The 23,351-nt window shown below is 39.0% G+C and overlaps 1 protein-coding gene across 5 annotated transcripts in view; it reads right to left on the bottom strand.

Moving 5' to 3' along the window:
- Positions 1 to 2,847: 2,847 nt before the first annotated feature.
- Positions 2,848 to 23,351, bottom strand: part of LOC131252510 (SMR domain-containing protein At5g58720) — a 36,254-nt gene continuing 15,750 nt past the window's right edge. Inside the window, exons 4-11 of one of the 5 annotated variants that reach the window (XM_058253084.1) lie at positions 19,325 to 19,401; positions 12,916 to 13,151; positions 8,235 to 8,311; positions 8,047 to 8,103; positions 7,374 to 7,441; positions 7,153 to 7,259; positions 6,943 to 7,016; positions 2,848 to 3,202 (exon numbers count right to left, since the gene is read on the bottom strand). In XM_058253084.1, coding sequence (XP_058109067.1) covers positions 3,173 to 3,202; positions 6,943 to 7,016; positions 7,153 to 7,259; positions 7,374 to 7,441; positions 8,047 to 8,103; positions 8,235 to 8,311; positions 12,916 to 13,151; positions 19,325 to 19,401 — 726 coding nt within the window. In that variant the 3' untranslated portion in view covers positions 2,848 to 3,172. Of the gene's footprint in view, positions 3,203 to 4,673; positions 5,148 to 6,942; positions 7,017 to 7,152; positions 7,260 to 7,373; positions 7,442 to 8,046; positions 8,104 to 8,234; positions 8,312 to 12,915; positions 13,152 to 19,324; positions 19,402 to 23,351 lie in introns of those variants that run through there. The other 4 variants (XM_058253082.1, XM_058253081.1, XM_058253083.1 and 1 more) reach the window with 4 other exon arrangements.

Here is a 23,351-nt window from a genome sequence, read left to right as displayed (position 1 = left end):
CGTGTCTCCTTGTTTGATTGAATTGGCAGCAACATCTATGTCCAATTAGCACGTGGTAGATAAGTTTTTAGTCATTTTTCATTGTTTACTATGATGTGACCTAATTTTAGGGTGTGTTACCATCATGGTAGGGCACACTAATTGGACAAGTTGGATGTCATGGGGCTCATTGTGACTTATGGTTGTACTAGTAAAGATTGGAGCATTCCCTAACACCCCGCTTGGCACCTTGGATTTGTTAGTAAATGGGTGTATTTCAAATCCAAATAGTTACTTTTTGTATTTGGCAACCTTCAATCAATTTGGAGGTAAATAGGATTAAGGTATTTCCGATCTATCTTTTTGATGTGTTTTGAAATCCGAGATTTAGTGTAATACAAAGGCAATACTTTTTTACCACATTTTTTAGGACATGAAAGTTGCACATATAGCAAAGGTGTCTCTAGGCTACTAATCCATTAGACACATGACATGTTGATGATACTCCAAAATAATCCAATTATTGTCTACAACACAAAAATCACATCAATGGAATGATTTGAATCATCCAAATGTCGGAAATCTAGATAGATAGTTAAAAAACGTTAATGAGTCTCCATTTTTTAATCCTTGCATTTGTGGCCTACCCAATACTCAACATTTCCTAATTTTTGGCCAAAGTATAAGTTGCAATGGGCTTATTACAATCATTCTATCAAATATGCACACTAATTGGGAATATGAAATCATGTGAATATATTGAAGAATTCCAATGCCCTCCAAATACAAGATCTCAAATATAAGATTTGCTTTCTAATGCATTTCAACCAAATACAAATGAAGATTCAGACACGTTGATTCTAATCTTATTGTTATTTGGATTCCAATGCATTCCGAATCCAAACTCCCAAACGGGCCCCAAGTATGGTGTTCCAGCTACAACAAAAGGAAGCGGGACAAAATAAAGACAGTAGCAGAAATGTAGGAGGATTTTATAACAACGAAAACAGTGAAAAATGTCAATATATAGTACACGGTGTAAAAATTAGGCCCCTTCTTCTTCTTCTTCTTCTTCTTCTTCTTCTGTGTCATGGGCGTCTAATCCGAACTGTCCATGTGATGCTGAATCCCATGAAACAAGGGACCTAGTTTCACCCTAATCTAAGACTCTGGTGGGCCATAGCAAAGAGAGATGCAAATCAAGGGAGGAAACTGTTTTCTTTTTTCATGGCTTACAAAGCTTTAGATCAAAGTAAAAGTTGGGCCTTGTTGGTTTCATGAGGTGCTGCGTCATGTGGACCATTCAGATTTTGGACTAACATCACGTACTATGAGTTCTCAAAAAGTTGGCACGAGTCCCGTGGGAACTGGTGGGCAACCGAGCATTCGGCTATATATATATGGAAAATGTTCTATGCGGTCGAGCTGTGTGGGCCCCACCATGATGCGTGTCAAACATCTACCCCATTGGTCAGATGCACCATTTCATAGTGGGCCTAGGGATTAAAAATCAAGTCAAATCCGTGACTTTTGTGGGTCACACCACATACAAAAGTTGAGAGGGGTTATCCTCCATTAAAACATTCATAATCATTTGTTGGGCCCACCGAGATGTGGTTCACAAATTCAGCCCATCCATTATGTGTGTCCCAATTGGATGAGGGGTCAGACCAAGTTTCAGACACATCCAAATTTCAGGTGGGCCCCACCAAGTGCTTTTATATGTTTTAGGAATGTCTTCATATGATTTTAGATGGTACGGCCCACCTAAGTTCCATATACAACTGATTTTTGGGATATCCATAATTTAAAGGGGACCCATCAAATGAACGGTGTAGATGTTCGACACACACACACACATATACTATGAGGTTGACCTCATGGGAACTTCCCATTAGGTCGAGTTGTGTGGGCCCACTGTGATGTGAGTCAAACATCAACACCATGTATTTGATGGGTCCCTTTAGGTTATTGGATATCCCAAAAATCAGCTGTATACGGAACTCAGGTGAGCCATATTATCTAGAACAATGTGAAGACATGCCTAAAACAAATAAAAGCATTTGGTGGGGCCCACCTGAGTTTTGGATGCGGTTGAAACTTGGTATGACCCTTCATCAAAGTGGGGCACACACAAAGGATGGTCTGGATTTGTGAACCACATCTCGGTGGGTGCCATAAATGATTATGAATGTTTTAATGGGAGGGTAACCCCTCTCAACTGTTGTAAGTGGTGTGGCCCACTCAAGTCATGGATTGACTTGATTTTTAAACCCGAGGCCCACCATAGAATGGTGCATCTGACTGATGGGGCAGATGTTCGACACACATTACGGTGGGGCCCACACAGCTTGACCTCATGGGAAGTTCCCATGAGGTCGACCTCATATAAAACCGATGTCCTGTGGATGGAAAGCTCCAGCAAGCAAGTCGAATTAGAAAACCTTCAAACGTGAGAATGTTTTCATAACATTGTATGTGAACATTCATGTCACTTTTTCTTTTTTTTTTTTCTTTTTCAGATCATCTGAGCCAAGAAAAGGGTGATCCAAATCACAAAAATCATGTGTTGTAAAAATGGGATAACTCCACCAATTAGATGGGCCACATTCATTCAGTCAAAGCATTGGTGGTCCATGAATTTTGACTTTGGAGCCTAGATAGGGAGTAGATCATTATCTTTTGATATTTATGGTGTCCCACCTGTTCCATCTCTAAGTTGTTGTTGTTGTTGTTGTTTTTTTTTCGCAACGCTGTGTCAAATGGTATATAGATTCTCTAAAAGGTTAGAAAATCATGATTTTTAATTTGAATAGGATCAATTCCATAGGATAAAAGTTTTAGTTTAGACTATTTTCTGACCATGTGATTTGGATGCGGTAGATCTGATCGATGTTATCCCTTCAATTATCTACTTCCAAAAGAGAAATAGCATCAAACATTGCGATTCTATATGTTATAGGGATGTAGACAATGGACGCAAAAAATAGGTTGTCAATTTGATAGGCTAAGAGAATGAAAGGATGAGAGGAGAAAACACTCTCCCTCGCCCTCTCCCTCTCCCTGTGCTTTCCACAACCACGGGAGTTCCCTTGCTCCTGCTGCGTTAGATTAGCCAGCATTGCAGTGGCAAAAGGATTAGACGTCCCCCATGCTTCGGTTCCCTGCAGTCCGAACCCGGTGCCCCATTAGGTTAGGGAGCTGGGCGGCCACCAATCCAGGCCTTTAAAAACCGACATAAATATCAGACAGTCGAATCATCCATCAAGCTTTACAACAACAAATCTACGGTAAAAACAAGTGATCCAGCAGTTGAAATTAATCTAGAAAGCATTGAAAACACGTAATGGTATTGGCCAGTTGTTCTAAGCTTGATGGGGCATCCAAGAGGCAGGATCTAATCACTTCACTAAGTCCCGGACAGCAAGTGAATTCCTTTGTCCAAGTGCGTCGGGCCTTTGCTGAATCTCAACATGGAAAGCCCAATAACACATGTTTGCCAAGTCATTGATGTAGCATCAAAATCCCTAAAAAGTCCTTTGCAATCTCAAGTCCGAGGACAAGCTGAGTCGTGGGATCAAATCTATCCCATTTAAGCATGATGGGCACTCCAAGTTAGGAGACTTGGATCCTTACCCTTGCTCGGGTGGTAGACTCTCAGGAGTTTCAACACCCGGTCAAGGGTTCGAGTATCCATAGGTGGTGTAATCCCACTAGGTGTGTGTGTAAAAAAAAAGTTAGGAGACTTGATACAATTCATCCAATACAAGCATTCAATCAGGCGTAGAACTAAACCCCAATGGACAGATGTACATCCATAATCCCAACTGCGGAGATTCCAATTCGTCATTGGTTCATATCATATCCCACCACCGGGTAACTGTAATCAAGTCACAGAAAAATCTAACGTACTCAAGAATATGGAACATCGGCTCTTTAATGACCCACCTGGGCCGTTTTGGCCATTTCATTATTTCCTATAAAAGAGATTTCTAAAGAAATCCATGTAACCCACTAAATCGCAGTTAATTAATAAAGTACATGTCACTAATGACCCTTTCCCATTCATTAAAAGGAGGTCACTCATGACCAAGTTCCAATCAACAACAGAGTCAAATTGGCTTGAAAGAGCATACATAACACCAACAGTTGGAACCATCCCTAGTGGACCTAATCACGGATTGCTTGTCCTTAAAAAAATTGCACGCTATAACACTGAACACAATCCTGGGCGTCATTTTTCTTCCATTCTAGGCACTTAATGTTGAATATTGCTTTGGAGAGAAACCCATCTAGTGGGCCTATTCATTTTCCTTCTATTTTAGGTACTTGACCATTCACCAGTTTAGTCTTAGAGAGAGACATAAATTTTAATTGTTGTTTAATCATATTGCATTTTGCTTGTGTTTTAATGGGGTCCACGAAAAATCACATCTTTTCTACTGATATTTTGACAGAGAAGCCATTTTATACCGATAGATAATTTAAGTGTTTTTTTTTTTTTTTTTTTTTGAAGAAAACAAAAGAACCATCTAATACTGCATATTACTTACTAGAGTCCCAACTTACTACTCTTATGGATTACTTTTTGAAGGAAATCTTTGGTTTAGCTATAGTTCTAACATCATCTACCAGAAACGTGAGATACTGAGAGAGTTAATTTGCATTTCTGGTCCCAGACTGCGACCCCAAAAGAAAATAAAATGTGCCTATGTTTCAGATCATACATCATCAATATCATTAGCTATGACAAAGGTTTGTTTGTTAAACACCTACTCCCCAAGAACATTCATTACACACCTACTCACTCCCCAAGAACATTTCTACTGGCCTCTCATGACCGACTAAAGAAAGGGAACAACAATGGGTAAATAGTTAAAAGAAAAGAAGAATACAATACAAGGTCAAGAGGCAGAAAACCTCAGAAACATGCAATGGAGGAATGCAAGCTACAGAATTCCGCCAACAAGAAGCTCAAACATCTTAAACGCTGTCAACTAGACTTTGCGAGTGCAACCATCCGCCAGTCCACAAGCCAGCTCAATTTACTCAGAGTCGCTATCAGATTGCAAGAAGCTGAACTCTTTTAGCCCATTGAGCCGGATGACCACTGTTCCTTTGTTCCCTTCACTCCATTCAATGCCTTCTTTCTCAATGAGGCAAATCACCTATAATACATACATCCATACATAGATGAAGTTCACTAAACTTGAGTTCTCCAAAACCACAAGATCATTTACTGTAAGTCATGCAAATCACCATATAGTTTAGACTCACCACCCAAGACACTGGGAATTTTAAACATGTTCTACCAGATCTTTCTATAGTGTACGTGAAATGGACAGGTTAGTTCTGGAGCCTATTGTGAACAATACCTCCCACATTACAGCTGAAGTAGCATATTTTAAATGAGTATCACCATCATCATTTGAGGGCTTGTTTGGTAGATGCCTAAAAATTAGTTACTCTCATTTTAGTTAATCATAATTATGCATCAGAGATCATAACTGTTAGCTACTGTAGATTGGAAAAGAATGGAGATGAGAGAGAGAAAACCGATGTGAGGGGGAAGGGAGAGGACTCAATGCCTCCCCCCTTCCAATGAACCTTCATTGATATTAATCCAGGATTACAACATGATAAGCCAGAATAAAAAACAATGTAAGCAGACGAAAATTGAAAAGATACTCCCATCATATGTTGATCGCTAACGTCTTCTTCCTTCAAGAGTACACCAAGTTCTTTACTAAGAAGACAAGTTTGGACATCTTCATTGGATGAACTGTCGGTGACTGGGAGTGGAAGGACAGACGGAGTATTTGTACATTCCCATAAGTTGAAATATGACGTTTTCAAAGAATGTAACATCCTTTGAAACAAATCTTTTCAACACTAACATTTGTATCCCTTCTGAGAATTAGAATATTCTAGAGATATACATTTAATTGATTAGGTACCTATTTTAGTTCAAGATGGCACAAGCACAAAACAAGTACATCAAAACACTGGGATGAAGAAAGGAATGGTAGACCCTCAAAATGAGGGAGGGAGGAGAATGGACGAGAAATACAAAGAAGAAATGAAGTTTTGAAAACTTGAGAAGATTTGGGTCAGATAGGCTATTATACCACGTAGATTGAAAAAATAAAATGGAGATTAGAGAAGAAATGGGAGAGAATGTAGAGGACTTAACGTCCCTCCCCTTTCAATCAACCTTTATCATTATTAATCCAGGCATACAACATGCTTAGCCATAATTAAATATTGCAATTAATAAAAAGAAATAAAAATGGTACCCCCATAATATTGAGATCTGCACGTACACCTAGAATTGTATACGCTAACAGCTACCAAGATTAAAAAGAAATATGGTCTCTAACACATAATTAAACTAAGATGAGATGAATTTAATTTTAGGTGTCGACCATTGTTTGGATTCGTTGAATCCAAGGAACAGAAAGGAAACAAATAATAATTATCTAATGATGTTAATTTCGATGAAACTAATGAAACATGGATTCCAATTTTAGACTTCTTGTTTGGATAGCAAGTAGAAATATCATATTACTCTCACAACAATCACCTGGTTTCTTGTGCCGAGAAGCCAAATTATGGGAAAAAAAGTGCAATGATTGCTTCACGGAATCCATCTTTTTCTATGCTATCCAAACAACACAAATTGTCACATCAAAGGAAAACCCTTATCCTTTTTCATTGTTTGGCATGGAATCCTTGGTATCCAAACATGGCCTTTCCTTTCTCCCAACAATTCAGGGTTGGCTTTAATTAAGTAAAACACAAACAGCAAATCCAATTACTTTTAGAGGTCCTGCAAATGCAATGTATCAGGCTAGTTGGCAGAGATTTCTGACCTTTTAGTAAGTAGCATTGTAAGTAATGAATCACCAACAAACAAAAGCTATGAAACAAAATGATAGAATTGAATTCTATTGCAGCACATACCGATTGTTTTAGTTTCCCCTTCCCAACACCACCATGTGTACCGCACCCAGTGATAACATTGAGAAATTGAATAGCTAGAGCAAAGAAAAATATATTGGCTCAATGAAGCATGACAATTCCAGAATTCAACACGAAGTGAATAATATGCTATTTTAACAAGGAATAAATCCATGAAAAAAAAAAACGAACACTGGAGCAATAGATGCTTACAAGGGATGTATGTAAACAGTATAAGGTGAAGCTTCAACAACCTTATTGCTTGCTTGACATGCTGTCCATGCAAATCAATCGTTACTACATTTTGTATTTCCTTGTTTCTGCAGATAACCGGTGCTTAGAGTCATGTTTAACCCATCTGATATAACAAAAATATTTTGAAAAAAGGAAAGAAAGAAAAAAAAAAAAAAAAACTAGTTGCCATGTTCATCAACCTAGCTTCAAAAATATCTTGGCTAGCCTTTTCATCTGCCTCGCAGGCCTTTCTGTTGTAGAGTTTCCCCTGACCAAAATACAACATAAGCTTGTTTAACATAAAAGGGAAAGCCCATGTCAATTTCACATACCAGAACAGATTGAAGCATCACAAAGGTGAGGAATTCCCTCTCTTCACCCTCTGTGAAAACTACCATGACTTACAGGACAGAACTAACTGCCACCCCTGCATCAAATGGTTGCTTCCTTAGATATGGAAATTTATAGTCTACAAGCTACTCACGAGAGCTTATATTTGCAGCTTTATATCCATGATTAGATCTAATCAGATATTTGGAGTACCATGGACACAATGTCGTTTGGGCTTTAGCCGATCCCAATTAGTCAGGATAAGATGATGAGGATGATATGTTTAGGCTTTCAAGAAGACCGAATGCCAAGTTATTTTTAAAATAAAAAATAAAATAATCCTGATAGGTAAGCTGGACTCGAACCCAGACCTAATTTGAAATTCAAGCAGTATACCACCGAGCAATGGGCTTGAACACAATTGTTAACAAAGTTAATCAGCATAAAACATAAATATTATTTAAAGTTGTTAAGAAAGCTAACTTCAATAAGCTCTAAACTAAATATGACAATCTCGTGCGTTCCTATATTCAGAAATCATACTTTTTCTGAAAGGTAAGCTGCATGACCCCGTTCTCCCCTTGAATATGCCGCTGCAGCCTGCAAAGGAATTTATATATCATTTGTTATTGAATAAAATGTTAACATTATAACCTAAGCATTGTCAGTAAGGTAATTATTGAAATGTACCAAGTGCTCTAAAAGTCACGAATATTCCACAATCATCTTACTTTCTGATAATAGGATACTGTTGTATCCCAGTGCTTCCTCGCAGATCTCCGAAACAACTGATAGTCATCTTCTTTGGCTACAATTTCAAAGACAAGTTAAAGGGACTCTAGTTGTAGTGGATGAAATCAGAAACAAAAAATGCATCCAAAAAATAAGAAGTTCAGTGTTTCAGAGAAGGTAGCAACTGATAGTCATCTTATTTCCAAGTAACCAAGACAAGCATCTGACAAAGTAGTGAGCCACTGATTAAGTGTATGCAACTTAAACAAGTGTATGTGCCAGTGTTGGACACTGACATGAGGTGGACCTCTGTGAATTGTGTGGAACAATGGAGCTTTTATTTGTTGTGAATGAAATATGAGGCTTAGTTCTTTACTAGAAGTATCTTTTCCTTGTATTCCTCTTTAAGTGAACGAGATAGTATATTGCCTTGCTAAGAGAGGAGAAGATTGGCCTCATCTTCATTTTATCTCTCTTTGACAGATTTTGTACCTACTTTCTAAGGGGGGGAATCATGTGTATAATTTGCACCAAGGGTCAGTGAACATAGTTTTACCAACATCCAGTATCGGTAAAAAGGAATCTATGCATTTCAAAATGGGCATTTAAAATTCACGGTTGGAATTCTTGCAAGATCTTATTCAACAGTGGGAGATATGCATGCATTGACTTTTGGTGCCCATTGTACATGTTGAAATTGGGCTCCTTTGTTTTAATAAAATTGCAGTTATCCATCATGAACTTGAGGTGTCAGACATTGTGAAGGGTAAACCTAGCACATATGGATATATGATAATATGGCAGATACGTAGTTATCATAATTCATAAGAATAGTTCATAACCATATAAGATAAAAAGATGAAGAGATCAATGAAAGATGGAGAAGCTATTTCCGAAACTTGTGAAACGATGGCCACTTGGAGACCTTATTAGGGATAGGGGGAATTATAAACCAAAATGAGGAGCTAAAAAAAACTAAATGAGGTAGGAGAATATAGATACTTTCATAGGTTTAGAATATCTGAAGTGAAAGAAGCTTTGAGAAAGATGAAGACAGGAAAAGACCTGGGACCAGATGGTATTCCAATAAAGTTTGGAAGAGTAGGGGAGATATCGGTTTATTTTCATTGACAAAGTTGTTCAACAAGATTATAAGATCGAAGAAAATGTCAAAGAAATGGAGGAAAAGTACCATGGTATCTTTTTATAAGAATAAAAGAGATACAAAACTGCACTGACTATCGTGGGATTAAACTTATGAGTTGCACTATCAAACTTTGATTGAGAGTAATAGAGCTAAGATTAAGGCACAAGAAGAATGTATCAGAAATCAGTTTGTATTTATGCAAGGAAGTTCAACCATCAGAGATGGAGAAATACAGGTCACATAGAGAAAGCATACAATTGGGTCTCTATAGAGCTAATCTAGTGGACGTTGGGAAAGAAGGGAGTCTCAAAAGGTCATTAAGGATATGAGGGAACAGAAACAAATGAGGATTACCAGCGGAGAGAAGTGAATTTACAGTCTCAGACTAGGAGTTAGCATTAAGCTGGTAAGCATTGGTCATGGACGAGTTAACAAGCATTTACAGGAAGAGGTCTTATGGTGTTTGTTGTTTACAGATCACATTGTTTTCATTGACCAGATGAGGGAGGGGGGTAAATACAAAGCTAGAACTATGAAAGGATGCTTTAGAATCTAAAGTTTTAAAATTAGTCAAAGTAAAACAGAGTATATGGAATGTAATTTTAGTAACAATTGGAGTGGAAACGAGGAATTAGTTAAGATATATATTTTTTTAAAGGATACCAATATTTTATTCGAAAGAAAGGGAGAAACAACGGCATGTTTAGATTTAAGCAAAGTTTGTCTGGACTAGTAGTCATGGGCAATGTATATGTCCATGGTTTGTCAACCCTCCTACACACAAGAACCAACACACTTTTGGACACTAGTCATGGATATGTGACCAATAGAACACAGATTGGGTGACTTTGGTGAAAAGGTGAAATTGTTGGTCGTTGACACTTTATAGCTTCAATGCAGATGCGAATCGTACTCATCCATGCACATGTATGACATGTTTTAATGTGCCACAGGCCCACATGTGCAACCGTTCAAGTTCAAGCATCCCTGTGCATATGTGCCACCATCAATCTTCAAGCACTAAAATTTGGCACATATTTTAATGTACATGAGGAAAATGTGCATATGCACATGTAAACGTACCACAAACCAATCTTTAACTTCCTCACATGTGCCACAATCTATCATGTCCAGTCTCTTAAGTGTTTGACAAACAAGGGGTGGAATAGTTAGCTATAGCATGCCCATGACCAACTAGCCTTTAGAGAAGGCCATGGACTACTAGTCCCCAGATAACTTTGCCTAAATCCAGACAAACCCAAAAGGATGACAAGAAGTCAACCACAAGTCACAACCAAAAAAACCCCAACCCTAATGACATTTTTGATATCTTGGGCCTTCAATTCTTGAGAGCAGTGACATTGAGAAGGATTCTCTTAGTGAATTAGACCTAGGTGGATGAAATGGAGAGATACCTCTGGAATTCGATGTGACCACTAGAACCAATCAAACTTAAGGAGAAATTTATAGGATAGTTATAGGACCAGCCATGCTTTATGGGACAATGTTGGACAATAATAGAACAAACACGTTCATAGCATGAGCGCAGCTGAGATCGGGATGTACAGATGGATGAGTGGCAAGACAAGGAAGGAAAGAACCAGAAATCAATACATTCAAGGGAACTTAGTGACGAGGACATCACGTCACGTACACCCTTACGTACGTATCAAAGGAGGCGGGCCGCACTAATTTCCCTGTGACTAGGCGAGTACCCATGATCGTGCTAAAGACCTCATGTGCATGAGCGAGCATGTGGAAGACCCCACACTGGGAAGATGCACATGGGCTGCTTTATAGAGTGATCCAGACTGTTGGTTCGGAGGGACGCGACGATCGGGCTATTGGATCGCATGGATCACATGATCAGGTCATTGATCGTTGATCGTCCACATCGATTTTAGACTTTATCATATTTTAAGATTTAATTTTTTATTATTTTATATTTGGACACATTATGAATGTTTTAGTTGATTTTATTTATTTTCGTTAAAATTCATAAGACGGGGATTATTGTAATTTTTTAAACTTCCTTGATCTATAAAAAGAAGGGGGGCGTGTAACCTCTCTCCCATTGGATTTAGTGATTAAAGAAAGAGAGAGAGAGAGAGAGAGAGAGAGAGAGAGAGAGAGAGAGAGAGGCTCTTGCTTTCTTCTCTCATCTTCATGCAATTTGGAAGGAAAATTGGTGCGAGACTAGTCTTCATCAATAAAGGTGCGAGGTCTGCATCTATCCCCGCACCGTCTTCTCTTTTCTCCCACATCCATGTATTTTCCTCAGATTCTTCATTCCCTCCATTCCAGATCTTCGTCTTCTCCCAAACCCTACTTTCCCATACACATCCACAATTTAAACCCTAACCGATCTAAACCCATCCTCCCATGCCACACGCATGACCATACGGGCACACGTGTGAATCTCACCTGCCTCTTTTGCCAAAACCCCTTTCTTCCATCTCCGAAACCTTAACCCTAAATATAAATTTTTTAATTTTCCTACTTTCCCAAATTACCCAAACGTTAATTTTCACCTTAGGTTGTATTAGGTTTCCTATTTTGAAATAGACTGTACCCTCTGCTAATTGGATGTCCCTACATCCATTAGATCCTAGTTCTTTTTTATTTAATGATCTTGTGTTACAATGTTGGTAGCTTAGGCCAGGATTATACATGATTTTCTTTGGATTTTCATGATATTTGTGATGATTATAGCGATGTTTGTGTTTTTTGTTAAATTTTTTAATTCGGTTATTTGCTCTCACATGTTACTTAGTTCATGCATCGGTCTTGCATCACTTAGGAGTAGCACCAACAGGAAATAAGATGAGCGAAAGTAGACAAATGGTTTGGTCATGTGCAACAAAGACCAAGAAATGGGTCAGTTAGGAGTGGGTTCAAGTTGAAGGCTTTAAAAGAGAAATGAGAAGCCTAAATGACGTGGGTGAGGTAGTAAGAATGAGGGGAATAAGATTCGTGCAGCCGATCCCAATTACTTGGGTTAAGGATATGATGATGATGATGGCGATGGTGATGGTGATCACAACGACAATGATGAACCTTATCAGATAAAAATGAAGAACCATATAAGATAATAATAATAAAAAAAAAAGTGTATGCGAAACTAGGAATACAGTTTACATAAAACTATACAAAGAGTAATGAATCATACAAAATAAAAAGCCTACTCAGGTCTTTCTGAAGGAAATCAAATAGTCTACTTCCCATTCAAACTGAAAGCATGTGAGGCAGATTAAAGTTCCTTATATTATGTGCTAGAAAAATTTTATATACAGAAAAGTATGCCAAAAAGAAAAGAAAAATACAAAATAAAAATAAAAATCTGTGACATAAATTGGTATAAGCCAAATAGAATAAGAATATCAGTTGGATTTCAATCACTTATAGTAGTGACTAGCAAAAAGTTAAGAACTCAATCGCAAAACTAACAGAAGTCAGCATCTACAAGACATAGCTGGCTTCCATGAGATGAAACTACCAACTGCAGTCATATTAAATCTTATTATGTTGCATACCATGCCTGGTACTTTGCTGCGGTTTTGCAGTGCTTGACGAACGAAATTCCAACCCTTGTCCAAATGACTCCATTGTCTTGATGACCTTCTTCCAGTCCATAGAGTCAGGCTTACGTTCGGAACTCTCAGGGATATTGAACAAAGACTCCAGTACCTTTTGCGGAAGATATGATTTCATGGTTCCCGAAGTGAACGATGAATGTTCTTCTGAAATGGAACCAAGTGTGGTACAATCCCTGCATAAATACCAAAAAGTAAAAAAATAAATAAAAATAAATAAAAAGAAGAAGAAGAAAAGGGAAGTGTTCTTTAGGACTGATGAAACTATAAGACTGATCCAATAAGATTAGTACATCAAATGTCATGAGATACAACTGTTTCGCCAATCATTTGAAACAGGATTTTGCCAATCATTTGGGGCTTGCCTTGCGAATCCTGTTTCACCAATCATTTGAAACAGGATTTCACCAATCATTTGGGGCTTGCCTTCTGAATCCTGTTTCACCAATCATTTGAAACAGGGTTTCTCATGATTTCCCGACAAAAGTTTTACAATCAGCTGCCCACCTGACTTCAACCATCATCCATAGGGCCTGTTTGGATAATGCCCAAAAAATGGGTGCATTTCATTTCTACTCAACAGTTGATATGCCAGCATAGGTCTCTTGGTGTTCTTCACAAAAATCATTTGGACGAGGTTATGATATACCACCTCCCTCACACCTGCAAATGTGTTGTACATTTGCAGGACCCAGACCATTCACAGGCAGCGTCATCACGTGAAAGGTTCTCCACTGAACAATCAGGCTCAACAGGTTAACAGGTAGGCCATAGCCAGTGGACACAATCTAAATCGTCGGTGGGAATTCCAACAAGCATTGACACAACCTATCATGCCTTTAGGCCAAACTTGCTAAAATGATTTTTGGGTGCCACCCAAATGTGCCCTTACCTGTGCTGATAAACATTTTTTTTCTAATTTTTATAAACCAGAAAACCATTTTGTATACAATGTAACACGATATTTTAGGAGTATCACTATATATATATATATATTTATATATATATATATATATATATATATATATATATATATATATATATCTGTGTGTGTGTGTGTTAGGCCAAGCTGTGCGGGCCCCAGCGTGATCTATATCAGACATCCACCCCATGAATTAGATGGCCTAAAAATCAGGCCAATTCATGACTCAGGTGGGCCACACCATAGACAACAGTTGAGAGTGGATATTCACCCATTGAAACCTTCATGATCGTTTATAGGGCCAACTAAGATGTGGTTCAGACATCCAGCCCATCCAGTGTGTGTGTCCCACTTGGATGAGGGGTCAAACCAAGTTTCGGTCTTATCCAAAACTCAAGTCAGCCCCAACAAATTCTTTTAGATGTTTTAGGCATGATTTCACATAATTTCAAATGGTTTGGCCCACTTGAGTTCCAGATACGGCTGATTTTTTGTATATCCCATAACCTAGAGGGGACCCACCAAATTCATGCTATGGATGTCCAATATACATCATGGTGGGCCCACACAGCTCGACCTCATGGGAAGCTCCCATGAGGTCAACCTCAGAGTACCATTTTCATATATAGTGAAATGCTCACATGTTCTCACTAGAACTCCTGAGAATTGGTGTGCAGGTGAGCATGACTCTTCACACACACACACACACACACACACACAAAGAGAAATGTTCACTTACGCACCTTTTTAGTTGAGAACTCATGCACATCTTTGCACGTGTCATGGGAACAAAATCTAAACAGTCCATAGTGTTGAGTGCCAAATATTGCATATTTCCCCATGTTTATACCTTGGTTTTTTTTTAACATAATAGCACTTAATCGATATATTTATGCATGTTTGTCTTGCAAGGTGATTTCGAGAGCTTGAAATGAAAAGGATGCTAAAAGCATAGATTTAATGCTCAAGAATTGCCAAAGCAAGGATTGTGGATATTTTGAGGCTAAGATTGAAGATTTCAAGGGTCTAAGATCCAAGGAAACCAAGTGAAGAAGGAAGAAAATAGAATTTGTAAGTGCAGAAATTCAGAACTGCTGAAACTTGACTGTTCGATTCAACAAGACTGTTATACATGGATCATTACTATGGATGTTTGGAATCTGTTTTGGAACAGTTTATGATGTTTTAACCGCTCTATCATCCAACTAGATAGATTAGGACTTTGATTTCAGTCGAAGCGTCGATTGAATAAAGGATGCATTAAAGCAACTACAAGTGGATCCTTGGCGCTATAATTCCCATAATCTGATAATTTCATTCAATTCACAATCTCTTCAATTACAAGTCTTAAGTTTAGTTTCTAGTTCTAATCCTTAATTATTTTAGAGACATTACACATCTTCAGTCCTGTGGGTACGACCTCGGTCTCACCGAGATTATTGCTACATCGCAACCCTGCACTTGGGGTACAAGCGAACAAGTTTTTGGCACCATTGCCGGCGATTGCAACGTGTGTTTTTCTGAATTATTTAACTTCTAGAATTAGTTAGGATTAACTTTTTGACTATTTTTCTTAGATTTTCTGAATTTGTTTTAGGAACTAACTTAGTTTTCTGTTTTGTAGCATCTAACTTAGCGGTTCTTCTCTAGTAACATCCTTCTAACTCCTCTTTTCTCTACTTTCTGAATTTATATTTTAGCTTAGGAAGTTTTAGAACTAGGAGGTTGTGAGTGTTTCATGCCCAAGTGTGTTTGTGACAACACTCGGCGTCTCTTGAGCGAAGGAGGATTAGTCGAAAAGTTTCCTATCCATCACCGGATTAGACACCACTTGAGATCCCCTGCGTTAATCTAAGTAATGGTTGTAAATCAACCACAACATCCAGTTGAGGAGGTTCAAGATGAGAATGAAATGCATCACGCTTCTCCGCTACTTTACGAGATTAATTACAACCAGCGGGGGTAAGTATACCTTCCTACATGGTGTTTCTACTTAATGCAGGAAACGTGAATTTTATACTAGGAGTGATACAACTTTCCTAAATTTCATGGACTAGACTCTAAAGGTCTATACTTGCACATTAAAGAATTCGATGAGATAGTCGTCATATCGCACTTTCCAAACGTGTATGAAGACACAGTAAGACTGTAGTTGTTTCCCTTCTCACTGAAGGAGAAGACTAAGTCGTGGCTGCACTCCTTAACGTCGCGATCTATCGGCACATGGGCTGAGATGACCTGGGAGTTCCTTAAAAAATTCTTCTCGGTTCACAAGACAAACACTTTTAAGGAGGGCGATCATGAATTTTGCCCAAAAAGAGGAAGAGACCTTCTTCGAAGTTGTGAGAGATTCAATGATCTCATAACTTCGTGTCCACATCATGGCTACGAGATATAGCGGGTAATAAGCTTTTTCCATAATGGATTGATTTCGCCCATGAGCCATTTTGTAGAAATGAAGTGTAACGACGAATTCATGAATAAGGGAGCTGATGATGTGTGCGTTTATTTTGATCTACTCGTAGAAAACGGGCAGTCATGGGACACCTCCCCAAGACCCACCACTTCTAAGCCTACTCAGTCAAGAGAGGGGAGGAATGTATGTCTTAAAAGAAGATGACAACATGTGTGCAAGGGTGGCCAATCTCATGAGAAAAATCGAGGTCATGGAACTTAAGAAGGTAGAAACTGTCAAACCTGATGAGGTTGTGGGAGTTGTCTGCGGTATTTGTGCTAGCAACATGCATACAACTGAGGATTCTCCCACAATTCCAGCTTTTCAAGGGCTATTGAATGAACAATCAAACACCGTAAACAATTACCAACAACCATTCAACAGACCCACCTCAAATACTTATAATTCCAACTGGAGGAACCATCCAAACTTCAATTAGAGGAACGAACAAACGGCCAATGCTCAAGAGGCCCTTACTCAACACTTCTCAATCACAGGAAAACTCGAGAGGATCCAGTTCTAAAGCACAGTCAAAACCAAGAGCTCTTCAATCAAGGCACGCTACAAGCATTCCAAGACCTTATTAAGGCTATACAAAGGATTGAGTCACACTTAGCGATTTGGGAGAAATGGACTTTTCCAGCCCAACCTCTACCCAATCCAAAGCCGCAATGTGAAGTGACCCGAGCTCTTCTCATCACATAGAGCATGCTAAATCCATCACCACCCTGAGAAGTGGAAAAACGACTGATAAGACTATCCCGACGAGGGTTGATTAGGGACTCGGAAAAAAGCTGAGAGAGATGATGGACCTAACATTGCTCCACAAGAGAAAGAGCCAGAAAGAGCATACAAACCGATTGTGTCATTCCCCCAATAGTTGATTACACCAAAACCTCTATCTAACTCTTAGAATATTCTAGAGGTGCTAAAACATGTGAAGATCAACATTCCTCTCTTTGATGCCATTAAAAAAATAACATCGTATGCCAAGTTCCTGAAAGACCTTTGCATGGCCAAAAGACGGCAAAGCATACAAAAGAAAATTATGTTAACTGAAAAAGTGAGTGCCATCCTAAAACAAGATGTACCACAAAAGCACAAAGATCCAAGTAGCCCAACTGTCTATTGTGTAATCAGGAACCACCGGATTGAGCACGCACTTCTTGATTTAGGACTAAGCGTAAATCTGATTCCCTACTTGGTCTACGAACAGCTTGGCCTTGGTGAATTAAAACCCACCAAGACCACACTTCAATTAGCTGATCGATCGGTTCGTATACCGAGAGGAATGATGGAGGATGTGTTTGTCCAGGTCGACAAATTCTACTACCCAGTAGACTTTATTGTTTTGGATACAACGTATTATAGATGCGAGCACTAAGATTCTAGTCATCTTAGGCCGCTCATTCCTCGCCACACCAAATGCAATCATCAATTGCAAGTACGGGGTGATGAAATTGACTTTCGAGAACATGACGTTAAAGCTAAATAATTTCAATATGTGCAAACAACCCGAGGAATTTGATGATGTCCACGAAATCAACCTGATCGACTCATTCGTGCAAGATAGAGCTATCCTGACTCTATACTCTGATGCTTTGGAGACACGCTTGGCCCACTACCCCGATTTGGATGATGACATGATTAGGGAGATGGATGCCTTGCTCCATGCAACATCGGTACTTGAAATTGACCGGTGAAGGCCACAATTTGAACAAATGCCCCTAAATGAGACAAAGCCTCTACCGTCAAGCATCAAAGCACCGAAGCTTGACCTAAAACCTCTGTCGGCTGATCTTAAATATGCTTACTTAGGTCGATATGTTGATCGTAAACCTTTGCCAATAAGCCATTCTACCACCCTTCCTTCCGATACCCCCAATATCACTGCTGCAACATAACTGAACTCGAAAGACCCTAAAGAGTCCTCTAACACTTTGTTATGAATCCTTACTACTGGACCTTCGGCCGACAAATCCTTCCAAACCCACTTATCACCCTTGTTTTGCACTTCATCTGTATTTTTGCCCTCCTTATCTATCAAGTTAGAAACAACTTTCTTGTAAGATTTTCCTCTCGCATCCAACCTCATTTGTTCCAATCTTGAAACCCTCTCCAATCCCCGAACTGTCCTTCTCCTTTATTATCGAAGTCCCAACTTTGAAATCATCCTTCTGTTCTATGTTCTTCCTCTCTGGACCGTACTTAGCCCTTTGGATATTTAATCCCCCCCGAAACTCTCCCCGTTCAAATGGTATACCGCATTGTCCATCTCCTCCATTGAACTCATTTGAACAAATGTGAAACCTCTTGGGAACTTTTGAGTTTCTTTCTTTCAGACACACGACCTCCATTACCAGCCCAAACACACCGAAAACGCTTTCGAAATTTACAGGTGACCATCGTTCCGAGAAGGATTCGGCGAAAAGGGTCGGATATTCCGACAACGGTAACTTCCCCCTTCTCCCAGCTTCCCGACTCCCAGTCTTTTTCTTTATTACCGTATGCCAACCCACCTATCCATCCCCTTCCTCCATTAACAACGGATCTTTGCCTCTTACCACCTGTTTCTCCCTCCACTCCATACAGAAGCTATTTCTTTACTAGAGTTTGGCCGACCTTTAGTATCAAAAATAGGAAGACATGATATTACCCTTACAATCTCTTAGAATGCCACCCATAACACAATAAAGAATCCCTTGGTTCAAAATTTAACTTTCAACTCCCACGAGGTTAAAAAACATCAATTAAGCAAAACAAACTATAGCTAAAAGATGTTGAAATGTTAAACCATAGAATTATCAATATAAAACTAAGGAAAAGTTTTTGAGTTTGTACCCCCATCATTAATTATGCATTAAATTGTAGGTACTGAAAATTCAAGGTGCCTGAATAAATATGCTACCAGCCTGCAGATTCTATTATAACAAAAGGAGTGATGGAGATACAGATGATTTAAAGGAATTTACCCGCAAAATTGTCCTGCAGATTCGAAGTCTTCATGAAACTCTTTTTCAGATGGAGGAAAAATTGAATCTTCTGTTAACTGCCTCAAAATTTCACGTGTCATGAAAAAGTTGTGTGCTTCAATTAACAAATATTTTGGCCATGCTAATGGAATTTCTAATTCACCTAAGTGAGAGTAAACTACAAGATACTTTCACAATGTTCTAGTCTTAGAAAGTGGGTAGCAGCAGTTAAAATACACAGAGCTTAAGCAGAAAGCAGTAGATTGGCACAAGAATTCTTCTGTCAAGGAAAGCTACACAGTTCAGCATTAAGGTACCATTTGGATTCCCAAATCAAATATTTGAATATCCAGTTCTTCAAAATTCATACTTGGTGTCCCTGAACCAAACATCACTGAAGCCCTTGTTTTGTGTTCAATTGTATCTGCATAGAAACTTCCAAAATGAGAAGAGCTTCACTGATGTGTTCAGTCAACACCCACCAAATTTGTGATTTTGAGAAGTTTAATTTTCAAATAGTTCAAGTACAATTAATGCCTTAAGCACAAACATATGTTTCTCTACAGAACCCAATGGATAACTGAAAATTACTAAATAAACAAAGTAGGTTATTCTGTGGATACATCAACTAAGTCAATATTTTTCATAAGTTCAATAATATGGTCAGTGCACTGTCAAACTGTAGCATGAGACTGAGGGATGGAAGTGATATTAGTAAGAATAAAGATCACATCATAAAGTTCCATTTAAATTGATAACAATGACTGTATAAAGCCTTCATCAATAAATAACGGGAGTATACAAATGAATAAGTATGAAAATTGTGAGTTTCAGCCATAGGCAATGATTGCTTTAACATTAGGTCTCAGGTCCAAGCCTGGCTTATCTACCAAAAAGAGAGAGGGAAAAAATTATAGATGAAAAAAAAAAATGCACAAATGCTAATTTTTAATATAGCCTCACTGGAAAATGAAGATGGAAGCAACCACTCCCCAATCCACAACTCCTTCCTAAACAAGGTATCCTGTATCGGTATCGGTTGGCGTAACGGTGCTCTCCGATACCGATACAGATACGGGGGTGTAACAGCGATACGGGGGCGTAACGGCCCATAACGGTGCAAAATTATTTTTTTTTACCAAAAAAATATGAAAAAATATGGATTAAATCTGGAATATTCTAAGCATTCCAAATATGCATTCATTTATAAATTGGAACATGTTTATGGTGGTGTAACGGTCCACTCTTTGGTGAGAAGTTGTATCGGACTGTCTGATGAATTTATGAACCAGATAACTTGAATTTGACTACAAAATTCATGTATTTAATTTTATAAATATCTAATTTATATACTTAACAATTTGATATCATTTCTTCCAATAGTTCTTTAAAAAAATGAAATTAAATTCAGGTAGATAGCGTTGTCAATTTGGGGCTGACTTGGCGGACCAATCCATGCCCCAAATCAGCCTCAAATTCATGCAATTTATTGGCATTATCCCACTTATGAATTGGTAGACATTTATTGGATAGTGAATCATGAAAAAAAAAATCAAAAGGCACTATTTAAAAAAATAAGTGTCCACAAATTAACAATTAAAACTATTCAAACAATTTGATTTTGGCATTGTGAGTTAGCAATTATAGTCCATAATTTAATTGGTTAATTTTAACTTAATACATGTCTCGTGTACAATTTTTTAGGGGCCCGAATTAGGCGAGACCCGAATTGTGAAGTGTAGCACACAAGTGCCAAAGTTTTTTGGGCCCCACCCATGATGAATGTGTTATATCCACACCGTCCATCCATTTTGTCAAATAATTTTAGGGCATGAGCCCAAAAATGAGGTAGATCCAAAGCTCAGGCGGACTGCACCATAAGAAACAACAATAATTAAATATCCACCATTAAAAATTTAATAGGGGCTACAAAAGTTTTAAATCAAGCTGACATGTGTGTTTTCCCTTCATCCATGTCAATGTGACCCAATTAACAAGTTAAATGAAAAATAAACATTACAGTGGACCCTAAGAAATTTTTAATGGTGAGCATTCTATAAGTGTAGTCCACCTGAGATTTGGATCTTACTAATTTTTTGGATCATGATCTAAAATGATATGGCAAAATGAATGGACGGCATGGATAAAATATATACATTATGATGGGGCCACGCGGCACGTGTACAAAAGCGTGCTGCGTAACTCCAGAGAGTCCTATTTCTTTGAAAGCCTGGTGTACCTATGTGTATTGACGTCAGTAAGTCCTGTGGGTCTAATCATGAGGTATGTGTTATATCTAAACTGTCCATTCATTTGATGAGATCGTCTTAAGGCTTGACACGAAAAATAATACAGATCTAATTATCAAGTGGACCACACTGCAAAAAGCAGTGGGGGATTGAACGTCTACCATTGAAACCCTTTTTGGGATCACAGAACTTTTGGATCAATATGAAATTTGTTTTTCCTCTTCATTCAGGTCTTTTTGACCTTATGAACAGATTGGATGGAAAATAAACGTTACGATGGGCCTACGAATTGTTTAACGGTGAAAATCATCATCTCCGCTGCTATTTTTGGTGTGGTCCAGACGATCTTTGGATACGATTCATTTTTTGGGTAATGCTCTAAAATGATATTTAAAAATAGATGAACGGTGTAGATATAATAAATACATCACTGTGGAGCCCATGTAACTTTGATCTCCTTTGAACTGTTCGTACAACTTGGAGCTCAAGCAGTGTCAGCGCTCGTCTTAGCATGACACGTACCTACAACAGCTATACTGGTGTGTGCTACACCAGTCAATCCGCTTCCGATTTCAAAAGAAAAAGACGGGAGAGGAGGGAAACCGAAAAGAAAAAGAGGGAAAGAAGAGGGAGAGGGAGAGGGAGAGAGAGAGAGAGAGAGAGAGAGAGAAGAAGAAAAAGGAGGAGGAGGAGGAGGCCTGGGCCGAAGCCGCAGCAGGGCGAGAAGAAGAAAGAAGAAGGAGGAGGAGGAGGAGGAAGAACAGAGAAAAAAACAGGTATGCTTTTTTTTCTATTTTTTTCCCTATTTTCTAGGCCCGTAACAGCCGTTATGGGACCGTAACGGGCGCAACGGCTGTTACAGTCACAGAATCTTGGGGGGGGGGGGTCCGTTTCGACCCTGTATCGCATAACAGTGTCGGTCGTTACCGTTATGTATCGGCCGATACCGCCGTATCGTAACGGATACGGGACACCTTGTTCCTAAATTGAATTCCTTTTCCTTCTCCCCAAGAGACAAATTCCATCCTTAAACTTGCTCATCAATGCGACCACCCTCCACAGCCTAGAGGCCCTATAGAGGGACAAATTCTTCACCCACAATCCTCCATCTTGGAGACCATATTTGCTAACTACTACTTCTCTCCACAAAGCTTCCTTCCTTCTCCCTGTGCCTATTAGAACAGAATAATAACATCGCTTACCTCCTTAATTAAAAGGTCCACACATGTGGGGTAAGTCGAATGGGTGTGTACTAACAAGCTTACCCAAAAAAAAAAAAAAAAAGGTCGTATGTGTCATGGATAAGAGCCTATCCTCTTCTTGACCACATGTACAGCCGTCCTCCACTAAGCCACCATATACATGCTCCAAGCCAAAGTCCACCCATCACAAATCAACGTTTGACTGCTTCGAAGCTCCCAACCTGAATTCCAACTCCAACCCAGACATACAAGCCTCCCCTTCATCACCAACTGAGAGTTGTTGCTACTCTACAAACTTCTAGCGCACCGTTCGCAAGCTTCCATGATGCACCGCCTGAATCTAGTGCTCCGCCAAAGTAAACAAATTGTACTCCATCTCCTGAGCTCTCTCTCCTACCACCACCTCCTTCCCTTTCAACATCACTGTTACACTAACAGGCACTAGATCGAACCTCGCTTCACTCTTCCTTTGCACACTACCCTAGCCGAAAGCTTCACGTTTCCCATCACACTAGAAACTCCCTCACAAGCTTTGCATCCCTCTTCTTCCCACACACAAATCCAAACCGGTCTCAT

The sequence above is a fragment of the Magnolia sinica genome, chromosome 8, assembly GCF_029962835.1.
Source record: "Magnolia sinica isolate HGM2019 chromosome 8, MsV1, whole genome shotgun sequence".
In the NCBI taxonomy this organism is placed as follows: Eukaryota; Viridiplantae; Streptophyta; class Magnoliopsida; order Magnoliales; family Magnoliaceae; genus Magnolia; species Magnolia sinica.
This window is presented reverse-complemented; position numbering and strand designations above follow the sequence as displayed.